Raw genomic sequence first — 12,351 nt, forward strand, 5'->3', positions numbered from 1 at the left:
TTTTCCAAGAAAAATAAATTATTTTCTGCGTATTAAGTACCATCATGTTCAAGGAAAATAAATCATAATTGTATGCGAAAAGTGATGGGAACTCAAATAATTTTAATTATAAATGAAATGGTATTCAAGAGAATAAATAAAATAAAATAAATATATAAATATATTTTATGAGACAAACAAGAACAAAAAATAAAAAATGTCCAATTTCTTTTAAATTGTCGTAAGAAGTAGAAAAATGTTATAATCTTGACATTGTAGGTATTTCTTTCTGAAAAAAATAAATAAATAATGAGCAACCCTGTGAACAATGACATTTTGTTTCATCTTTAAAATTCATTATCTCACTACATCAAAATTGTCAAGCTAAGGTCATAATGGGAACTTGTAAAACTGACAGACATTTTAGCAAAAAATTTGCAGTTGTATGATTTTTTTTCAAGAAGGACATTTGGATTATTATAAAATGAAGACACTCACCACATGGTCAATGCCGATGGTGTTCCATCCTTGCATGATGGGCAGGAAGGAGATGAAGGTGGGGATCACCCAGCACCCACCGATCATCAGGGCCACACGCATGGGTGTCATTTTGTTGCGGTACACCAGAGGCTGGCAGCAGATGGCATAGTACCTGGACGCAAACACTTCATATTGTTAAATTCCTCACAAAATGATATCATCATGATATCAAGTGTAAGCATTCATTGTAAAAAACAGAGCGCAAACAACAAATAAAGACTGATACAACACATTTATTCAAACAAGATATTTGCAAAACAATGCTGAATGTGACGGGGCGTCGCCTTAACTGTCCCCAATGCAGAGTGAGTCAGCATTGAACATTTGCTTCCATTAAGGATTGTGTTGTCTGATGCACTGTCAGCCCCCATTTATTGATTTTCAAGTCCATATTTGCACGGACACTATTTCCTGTTTATGTGTGACTATTGATTAGCATTGATTGGCAACATAATGACAGAGCTGTATCTGAGTTTGTCATTCGGCGAGTTTAACGCGTCACTTGCGTGTCTCTTAACATTTAGACTCAAAGTAGATTCCATCCGGACTACATGTAGGGCATGTAAAGATTATGGGCGGGTTAAACCTGGGGCCTATTTGGAAAATCAAAGGTTCTAACCTTCAGGCCATTTTCTGTCACCTTTTTGGATGACATCATCAGGTTAAAGAACAATCGAAAGGTGCTTACTTTCCAACATAGGACTGAATTGAATTCGACTCTATTTTTCCTAACTCACATGCCGAGTGTTGCCGACGTCACTTTCAAGCTCACGGACTTCACTTCCAAAATATTAGTGTGATAATAAAATTAAAAAGACAAAGACACGTTGTTTTCTCTGATGACAGTTTTCAATGACCGTAGATTTGCCCATTCTCATTGACTATCCACTTGTGGTAAAAAACAAAACAATTTTTTTTTTTTAGACATTACTTGAATATTCAAGTCTGAAGCATAAAACTTGAACAACTTGGGTCCTGTTGCTTTAAATGTTGCTGTTGAACTGTGTATAATATCCTATCAAAAAGGTTGGTCAGGAATAACCTATGCTAAGGGAGGCTTCAAGGTTGCATCCATGCACCGTAACTTTAATGCATTTGTAGAATTCAAATGATTTTATCCTCCAAGGACTTCCGGTTTATCTCACATGGACAGCAGAAGATAAAAAATATCCTTGGCAAAAACGAGAATTCTAAGACGCCCATTACTGCTAATTTCTCAGATGAGTGCAGACCAGGGGACCCGAGAGAGGAAGGTCTGCACTGCTGTGGGAGTGATCACATCTTACTTCAATCATGGCAAGTCAAAGTGGATCCGCTCATTTAAAATGTGGTGCACCGGTCGCACACTGGCAGCCCCGACATGGCTGTTTTTTTTTACATGCATGGACAATTTTATTATTTTATTTAGCATAAAAAGACATTTCACACATTATTTTTAGTAAGCAGCAGTAATGAGTATGATGTTTATTATTCCTTCTAGTTTTGGTCATACACAACATACAGTTGAGTAATACAAAAGTATATAGATTGTAGCACATGGCTCATCAACATGGTGCCTGCAAGTACCAGGTAGGCTCCAAGATAAGCACTCTGCGGGCTTTTTCTAAAAACAGGTCCCCAGAAAAAAAGATAATCTCATAATAATAATAATAATAAAACGAAAAGACAGTAAAACCCAAAAAGCAAAGCCTTCGAGTCCCAAAGCAATTTGTCTCATTTTAGGCATTGTTGATAATTCTAATGTCAAAAATTGCAAACCAATGTTTTCAGATTTAAATCTCATTAATTGTTATCTCATAATAGAAGGCAGTGGCACGGTGGAACTTCTTAGCAGGTCCGCCTCACAGTGCAGAGGTGGTGGGTTCGATTCCGGCCTACCTGTGTGGAGTTTGCATGTTCTCCCCGTGCCTGCATGGTATTCCTCCGGGTAGTCGGGTTTCCTCTCACATTTCAAAGACATGCATGGTAAGCTGATTGAGCACTCTAAAAATTGCCGTAGGTGTGATTGTGAGGATCATGAGGATAAAGCGGTTCAGAAAATGTATGCATGGATGGATGGATAGTAGAAAGCTAACTTTAGCCTGTTTGATATCTCAGAACTGTATCTGAAACGTCACATCAATCAACCCCCAAGAAGTATCTTGCGGTAAAACAACCATGTCAACAACGCTGCATAAATTAGAGTCTTAGTGCATCCAAAAAGCAGGGGAAAACCAAATTTGATTTGCTATGATATTTGAGCATTTGGCATCATTTCCATTCTGTTCTTTTGTCTCTTAGTATCCGTCTTCATGTATTCCCTCATTCCTCCAATGTTTTTTTTGGAAAGGAAAGAGAGGTTTTGTACGTGCAGCTGTTCACTTCTCTTGTTCTGCTCTCTTCTCCGTTTCCTCTCTCATTGTCTTCTTGCCCTCCCAACACCTCCGTAGAACAAGAGAAGATTCTCTAATCGCTCTATTCTTTTGTGTCTGATTGTGAAAGCTGCTGTAAACGAGCTGATTTAATGTGTCTCGTCTCGCTTTCCATGACTTCATTTAAAAAGCTCTCCATGCTGTGACAGGAAAAACCAGCGATGAGTAGCCGACTCACAAAAGTATCAACAATCAGGGAAACGACACATCAGGACAAAATATAGATTGGGTGAATATCAGATTTAGACACAAATCACGGCAAATCAAGACAAATACGTCAGTTGTGATCATCTCATCTCATCTCATCCACATCAGGTCTATACTAAACTGTGTGTAAAGCTCATCTACACTACATGAAAAACAAATCTGGACCACATGTAGACTAGATGGGGCTCACATTGGGAACACATGTAAACTATTGAAAGATTACATCTGGCCACCATGTAAACAAAATGCGGATCACACCTGGATCAAATGTGAACCGCAACCTCTAAAATTGGAGAATCTGGCCTGCACCCTCGACTGTTGTGCCCCCTGACAGTTGTGGACATTCCCATCACAGCGGTTTAGAAGATGGGTAACATGATCAGTGCCTACGTCAGGAAATGGCAAGGAAACAATGGTAGTTATTGACAATACTACATTTATTAATTTTACTGTCAAGGCTCCAGACTTTTTTTTTTAAATGAAATCTTTTTTTTTGCTGCACTTTGGATGAAAAGACTTTTAAAATCGTGATAACAGAACGTTGCTATGACAAAATAAAAAACGGCATATCCTTGGGCAAGTCATACGCGAATGCACATGAGCTGAATATTAAACTTCAGCTCGCTCAATAGCTGCTATCTTAACGATTAGATTTATATCAGCGGTGCAAATTGACACTTTGTCACTATAATATCCAATAAGACACGTGCAACAATTAACGGATCACACGGATAGAGAAACAAAAATCCTTCCATCCATCGTGAGTGCGTCCTATCTTTTAAATCTTTCTCGTCCCTTGCCCTTCGTCCTCAAAATGGGCGTCCGTCAGTGACGGATGGACGGACCATTCCACCCTGGGACTGAATGCCCATCGCGGAAACCCACTAAGATGTGCAGTGTGAAATCCGCTAACTTAATAACGTGCACTGCCAGTCTAAATGAGTTCACATTTTTAGTATTCAAGCTGTATAACTTAAATTTAGTTCATTATATGTCGTAACTTGTGCAATGGAATGTGAATTGAAAGTGTAGTTTCCGCATCTACTTAGCCGTAATACCGTGTAGATGGAGCGAAATGTGAACATCTACTTTGCAAGCCACATCTACCGTGTGTGCCCCTAAATGTTCTTCCCCCGCTCATAAATTTTTAAGTTCGGTGCTTCTGCGGTCCTAGCAAAAATTGCTAGTCTGGAGCAATGACTGTGGATGATTTCTCCCAATTCCGTTTATTGCTATTGTGCGAGGTGACAGTTGTCATGAATGACTGTCGAGAAACACATTATAGTGAAGAAAATGGCAACAAGAGGAAAGATGAGACAATGTTATGATGACAGCAGCGGGGGTCACATGTGGGCTAACAGAAACCGATTAATTCTCAATAAATTAGGAAGAGAAGGGCCTAAGGATGCAAGGGTAGCTGCACGATATATACTAGCGTCAAGTCAAACAAACTCAATTAACAGTTCATTTCCTGTCTTTATCCCTTGTTTTTCCTTTTTTTACATCAGTCAATGATTAATAAAAATGCAGCAAATGTGAAGTGATGCAGAGGAACAGTCTTTCATCATGTTTTCATCACAATTTGGTAAAATATGACACAAATAAAGACCAAAGGGCTTTTTCGCTCCCGCTGAATTCCATCATTTCACTCAAAGAGGAAAAAGTCATCCCCAGTGAGCGCTCCAACAGAGTCTGACAGACGTCGCATGTGACACGTGTCACATGAAAGGCTGTCGGACCGCCGCTTGCCAGATTGCATGGTGACCCATCTGGACCTCAAATCATCACCAGCATTCTCCTCCAAATGATAACGATGATGTATTAAGTCATTTTTTACACCAAGGAAAGCCGTTCTCAGTTCTCTTGTGGGTCAAAATAGTCAAAGAGTTAAGAATTAAAGAACCTTAACCTCTCTAAATATCACTTTTCAGTTTGAGGAATTGTGTTGGAACTACTTTTGATGTGTGTATATATTTATTTGTTTTGATTTTGTTTCTCCAAGAAATTAATTTCTTTGGGCAAAAATACACTTGATTGCTTTGAGTACACCATAATCATCTTAATGTTGGGGGGGATTAAATCTGCACGTTACAGTAGCCTAAAGAACACAAAATACTGTACATAACAAATGACATCCAAGTCTTTTGTGAATTGTGGTGAATATGCGTTTTCGGTGTGTAGCTAGCAAATAATGGTGGACATAGGAAATAGCCACCGGCTGTCTTGTGAGGAAACAGGTTCGAGTAACTGGACTGTAATAACTAGGCTGAAAAAGAAGTCGTTCGCATTTGTGCCCAATAGCCACTAATGTGAACAAAAGCACTCTGCAGTGAGAGGTTACTCATGCCCGATGGCTAAGTTTGTCATTGAGCACCATTCACTTTGGGAAGTCCACTGTCACTGGATAATTTTTCAGGTCTGTCTTACTTCAGTAGTAATAACGTCAATGTCAAAGGAGTCTAGGGGATGTAGGGGATCAGACAGCGGTTATATCCGGGCGGCAGGTGTCCTTGGAACGTCATTGTGAGGCATAGTGATCATTGAGCGTAATATACTCATTCATTTCTTTTGTTCTTGAATTATCGATCCATTATCTAAATCGCTTATCCTCACGAAGGTCGCGGGCATGCTGAAGCCTATCCCAGCAGTCTTCGGGCGGTAGGCAGAGGACACCCTGAACTGGTTGCCAGCCAGTCGCAGGGCACACATAGACGAAGGAGCATTCACACTCACAATCACACTTATAAACAATTTGGAGCGGCCAATCAGCCTACCATGCATGTTTTTGGAATGTGGGAGGAAACCGGAGTAGCCGGAGGAAACTCACGCACGCATGGGGACAACATGCAAACTCCACACAGGTAGGCCTGGAGCCACAATCGAACCCCGCGCTTCTGAACCGTGAGGCGGACATGCTAACCAGTGCCGATCTCTGTTACTTCTTTAGGTATAAATTGCCTTTTATTTCTATTACCGCTGTTGAATTATTTTGCATTAGGCCAGTTTTGATTTGAATACTTGCAAAAAAAAAAAAAGAAAAGGAAAAACTCTGCCCAGTAAGTTGCTTTTGATTTTTTTGGGCATAATTTCACTCAGTATTCCTTTGTGTATAAATCAGCTAAGTGGTCGAGCCTTGAGCTTGGTTCTGACCTGTCGAGGGCTATGCAGCACAAGTGCATAATGGAGGCGGTGGTGAGCAGCACATCCAGCGAGGTGCGCACCAAGCAGAAGGTCTCGCCGTAGATCCACTGCTGGTGCACCAGGTCGATGGCACCGAACGGCATCACCAGGAGCGACACCAGCAGGTCAGCGAAAGCCAGGGATACGATGAAGTAGTTGGTCTTGATTTTCCTGCGTTGGACGCACACAAATAATATCATCTAAACACCAAACATTCTTGGGTTAGTGTTAATAATACAGAGCAGGTCAGAGGGGTCTTATAACAAATGAGCCCTCTAATGATGCAACCCTGACTCATGTAGGCTGAAATGCTGAGTCACGCAAAATACGAGCCTGCTATTCACAAAATGCACGCCCACATTGAGCTTTTTGTTTGTTACTCACCCACTGCAGCTTTTGGTGAAGACAGAAGAGTAGGTTAATGTTAGGTTCATTTAAAATATTCTTTTACATTTTTTCAAAAGATTCATTTCCTTATTTTTATTCAGATAAAAATTCCCTTTAATGATTGCGGACAGGCCAAATGTGGCTTGCGGGCCCGACTTTACCCAGATGTGCTGTAAATCTTTACGTGTATCCTTGAGGTCAATGGGTCAGGGAAAAAAATTAGCACCAAACAACAGTCTCAGCTACACTCATCTCATAAGCACATTAAAATGTTCCTGTGCACTCCTGCACCACAACATGCCTGCATTTAGAATCAGCGTTAAGCCAGCACACTAAAAGGCTCTGAACACTTTTTATGTTCACGAGGTGAAATTCACTTTGTGTCGATTAGTTTGACAGTAAATAAAAGTCATTTTTTGAATAACTATTTGCAACGGTGATGTTTATTGTAAACTGAGCTGACTGGAGTTCACTGCCAGCACACAGCACTTGGATCTCAAGTTTGCTCTGGCAAGTCAAAGCAAAAAGTAAGCTGAACGACGGCACCCGTCTCGAAGAACTTGTAAGTCGAGTCACTCATATCACAAGGCACCACTGTATAAAAAAAACCTCACACACGCAAACATAATAACACTTAAATGCAATCCGTGTGGAGAATGTTATGCTCACTGCCATCTCTTTTATGATGGCATAAAAAAGTCCCCCAAAAAGCAAAAGCTACATTCAGAATGTTTTTGGTGAAATTATAATGATAGGGATGTTTTTGGTTAGCAGCAGTCATCCATGAGATGTCTCATTTATTTTCTGACACTTTGCGACAGTCTTACTTTTTTTACACGTGCACTGTGTGCGTGTGTGTGTGTGTGTGGGGGGGGGGGGTGTTAGGTGTGTGTGTCTGTGCAAGTGTATGTGTGTTTCCCAGTGGACCAAGAGGCAATGAAGCAAGAAGAAGATACAAAGATGGTGTGTCATTGTTCTACCCCTGGGGAGGCCAGACGCCGAAGTACACGCTCCTTGTTCAACCACACATGGACGCACGCACACATGCAAGCACACGCACGTGCACACAAATCATACTTTCATCTTCACGTGACACAAACCTGCCAGCATGCACACCCACTCTTACACTCACTCATACTCTTTTTTTTTTTTTTTTTGACAATGTCCTAACTTAATGCTTGCACCAAGCTTGCACACACGTGCACGCACGCACGTACACACATACTACACGTACGCACACACACACACACACACGCACGTACACACACACACGCACACACACAAGGACATGAAATGACCGCTATCCAAACAAGAACTAAGACAAAGACAAAATGGAGGTGACAGTTTTCTCCCATGGGACAATCATCTTATTATACTTGTGTGCACACATACGCGCACACACACGCACACACACGCACACACACACACACACACACACAAATGCAAAAGACTACCAGTTTCATACATACTTCTGAAATATATATTTGTTAATAATTATATTTTTGTATGACACTGATCATGCTCATGATTTATCACTATAACTAGCCATAATGATCTAACATGTTATGAAAGAGTTAAAAAATATGGAAGACTTTACATAAATTTTGACAAATATTAACATCAAATGATCACTTTACTAGTGAGCTATTTTTAGAACAGGCCCGCCGGCAACTCACGTTAGTGACCCTGATATAAAGTTACTTGAAAGATTGCCAGATGGTCATTTGGAGCCTCTGCGTTGTGTAGTGTTTCAATATAATGTCCCAATACTCATCACATTGACAAATGTATTGGGACTAATGGCAGCCTTAATGAATATGTGTAGTCAATTCCTTTCATTTTAATGTTCTTCTTTGTGACAGTATAATAACTTTTACAGGCATTTTCCCCTCCATGAGCAGTCACCTTATCGGGGTGGGGAAGTTTGTGTGTGGTCACACATGACAAACAGGTTCTAGGTGAAGAAGCAGACAAAGCATGGCTCAAAAGAGCCCTAATATGAGTGAAAAAATTGGATTATGTTTTCCAGAGGCCAAGGCGGTCAAATGCAATGTGATCTGGGTAGCGGTCGGAAGCAGGGACCTTGGCAGTGCCGTTCCGAGTAACAGAAGCGAGATCTAGGGATGGGCAATGTCACCTCTGTGGCAGGCCAGGAGCCTGATCTGGTCATGCTCAGTGACCTAAACACAACTAACTATTGGACAGCACTCCTGGAGATGCCGTTGTTTTGCTGAGGGAGGTCACTGCTTATGCGGGAAATGACAGTGACACCTGGTAGGATGTAAGGGGGAAGAATGGGCGCCTGATCAGAATTCCAAGGGGGGTCGTCTGTTATTGAACTCCTATGCTCATCACGGATTATCCATCACAATCGACATGTTCAAACATCAGGGTGTCCATATGTGCACTTGGCACCAGGACACCTTTGTGGTCGTGTTTGTGCATTTGCAGACGCATATTTTGTAGACTCGGGATGAGAGAAGGGTGGAGGTGTCAACCAATCATTCCGATCATTCAACTTCAGCAACATCCCGAGAAAGTCAGGAGACATTGAATCTGAGTGGATCATGTTTCATTCATATACCTCTATTGTCAAGGAGGGTTAGGGTTAGCGAGAATAGACTTGCCCCAGTATCAAAATGAAGTTAGGCCTGTTTCAATGCCAAGTGCACCCGTCTACCGAAATAGGAGTCCTTGAACTGTTCATAATCCAATCCAATTTGACCTCAGGTCTCATTTTCGGTTTAAGTACCGTAATTTTCGGACTATAAGTCGCACCGGAGTATAAGTCGCACCAGCCATAAAATGCCCAAAAAAGTGAAAAAAACCCATATATATGTATGTAAGTCGCTCCTGAGTATAAGTCGCCCCCCCACCCAAACTATGAAAAAAAACCGCGACTTATAGTCCGAAAATTACGGTAAATCAGTCCAAAAGCATGACGCTGCTATCACCAAGGTAAAAAAAAAAAAACATTCTAAATGAAACGGTTTGGTACCTGAGTTGCCTGTCCTTGCAGACGGCCACCATGACCAGTAGGTTTCCCAGGATGCTCATCGCCATGACCAAAGACAGGAAGCAGATGAGCGATATCCGCTTTGGCATGCTGTTGCTACAGAGAGAACAACACAAACAGGTAAGTTCAATTCTTTGTGTGTCTGTGCGTGTGTGTGTGTGCGTGTGTGCGTGTGAAACCCAGAACTAATTTACAAAATAGATTTGAAAATAGACTTTCGAGTCTTGCATAAGACTGCATTAAAGATGAAGGTGAGAGTCAAGGATTTAAAGTTGGATCATTTTTGGCAGAGGCGGAGTTCTCCTTACATCCATCAATGACAGACTAATGCATGAATATTGCATGCAATATGAAATCCAAAAGCTGGCAAAATGAGTAAAATAAATAGATATATTTGGAATTGTAGTGTAGTGTAGTGTAGTGTAGTGTAGTGTAGTGTAGTGTAGTGTAGTGCAGTGTAGTGTATAACTCTTCAAGCCGGTGTCACAAAAGTAAATTGGGTTATGAAACTAGAGTTATGGCTTTAAAAATAAGGGGTTAGGGTTTCAAATAAGGGTTTAACCCGGTGTTATAGGGCTTTAAAGATGGACCAACTTCATGTGTAAGAGACAAGATACAATGATTCAGATCCATTTGAAGTTAGGTCTGCAGGTCAAACCAATATAAAACCAGTTTGAAAATGAACTTCAAAAGAAGTGACGGCAATAAGAGGCTCATTAAAGTGTCATGTTTGGTGCACTTTTGTTGCTCTGTTTATGGCGCTGCTCAAAGCGCATGCACGTGTCGTTCGTTGAGCCTCGCTCGGGCTGGAAAGTCGAGTGTCGGCCTCGCCGGAGAGCGTGAGCGGGGGCCTCCGACCTGCGGTGTATTAGTCATGTCAAACATGAGCTGCGTCAAATGCCAAAAGCGAGATTTTATTGTTTCCCGGTGCCCACGAGTTTTTGTAAAAACACTCAAGAATGAGGCAATCTATTTATTTCGATAACGCCACAAATTCTCTGCCCCTTGACAATGTCTAGCGTCAGAGCTTTTCTGTTGTTGCTCAATCAGCAGAATGGATTGTCGTTAAAGGTCAACTTAAAGCACTACCACCTGCTTTTTTTGTCTGTTTTAGTTTGATTTATAACTTTGCCTTTATGTCCACAAAAGAAGGAATCGTATGAATTATAAAAGGGTAAAGTGGCAAGTCACTGTATTCGATTAGGGTTTCAACTAAGGTGAAGGGTTCAACGTAGTCAGCGTTAGGGTCACACAGTAGGGCTTCAAATGAGGAGTTTGGTTTCAAGTTTTGACACCGATTTTAGCAAGAAGCCTGGAAGTTGACATTCATGATTTTCTTTTGTGGGCCACATATAATGGTGTAGCGGGTGGCATCTGGCCCCTGGTCTTTGAGTTGGTCATGTGTTCGAAAGTAACATTTCGCTTACTTAAGTGCAATTTGGGGATATTGTGTGAAAAGGCCTTTCGGGATTTAAACTTAGATCATGTATAAACCAGCAAATAACATGACTTTAAGACTTGGTCTGCTATCAGAAACTATATTCATTTAAACTAAAAAGACAAATTTGAAGTAATGACCGCATTTTCTTGACTATAAGACGCTACTTTTTGCACAAGCTTTTAACCCTGTGGCTTGTAGTCCAGTGTATCTTATCTATGGATTTTTTATGATTTTCATTATTTTTATTATATTGTATGATTCGTGGATTTTCTCTTATATATGGAAATTAAACATTAAAACACCTGCGGCTTATAGTCCAGTGTGGTTTATATATGAACAAAAGAGAATTTTCCCCTAATTTTAGCTGGTGCACCTCATATTTGGGTGCGGTTTATAGTCCAGAAATTAAATTCCTTTAAATTATATGAGCCTGACAGTAGACGTCATCCCATGTTTGGCAGATATAACTACATAAAAATTACCGTTATCTTTGTCAGAATCATGTGGCTCATCGACGCCACAGGTCAATGAACACAATTTAAAAAATTGGAATCTAATCTTTAAAACCTCCATGGGGATCTGTAATGTAGCTCAGTTGGAATAGTAGGAGTAATTGACGACAACTGTGAGAACGTGCTGTGCTGCCACATTGTTAAACACCACCTTGTGTGAGATTAATATGGAATCATTTTCATGCCGTGATACTGTAAATTATTATCATTTCCCCATAAACCCTTGAGGAACCACTCCAAAATGGATTAGCATTCCAAAATAGGGTACAAGTACAATCCGGTTTTAGGGTTTTAAACAAAAGATTAGGCTATAACATTAGATTTCTTGTCATAGGTTATGATTTCAGAATAGGATACAAACCATTGCTTTAAACAACGGTTAGAATTTCAAACTAGAGATTCAAGCCGAGGTCACTGCTTTGAACAAAGGTTAAGGTTCCAAAGGAAGGTTTGAAGAGAGATTTTAGATTTGAATTAAAAGTTAAGATTAAAAATTAGGATTCAGGGTTGAAGGTACAGGGCTGTGGACTCGGGGACTCGGACTCGGTCGGACGCGGTGATTTTTGCCGGACTCGGACTCGGTGCTGATTTTGACCGAGTCCACCGAGTCCGACAATAAAAAAAAATACGTTCAATTTTATTTTCATCATGCTGCTGAGAATGCGCGTAGGAATACTG

The 12,351-nt window shown here is 40.7% G+C and overlaps 1 protein-coding gene across 3 annotated transcripts in view; it reads right to left on the minus strand.

Moving 5' to 3' along the window:
- The window catches only part of htr4 (5-hydroxytryptamine receptor 4), a 49,118-nt gene that overhangs the window by 10,296 nt on the left and 26,471 nt on the right, over positions 1-12,351 (minus strand). For all 3 annotated transcript variants that reach the window (XR_005099133.1, XR_005099132.1, XM_037262158.1), the window contains exons 4-6: positions 9,703-9,816; positions 6,288-6,488; positions 478-631 (exon numbers count right to left, since the gene is read on the minus strand). Coding sequence is in view for 1 of the 3 variants with exons in the window: in XM_037262158.1 (XP_037118053.1) it covers positions 478-631; positions 6,288-6,488; positions 9,703-9,816 (469 nt within the window). In the remaining 2 variants the exon portion in view is untranslated. The remainder of the gene's footprint in view (positions 1-477; positions 632-6,287; positions 6,489-9,702; positions 9,817-12,351) is intronic.

The sequence above is a fragment of the Syngnathus acus genome, chromosome 10 (assembly GCF_901709675.1).
Source record: "Syngnathus acus chromosome 10, fSynAcu1.2, whole genome shotgun sequence".
Taxonomy (NCBI): domain Eukaryota; kingdom Metazoa; phylum Chordata; class Actinopteri; order Syngnathiformes; family Syngnathidae; genus Syngnathus; species Syngnathus acus.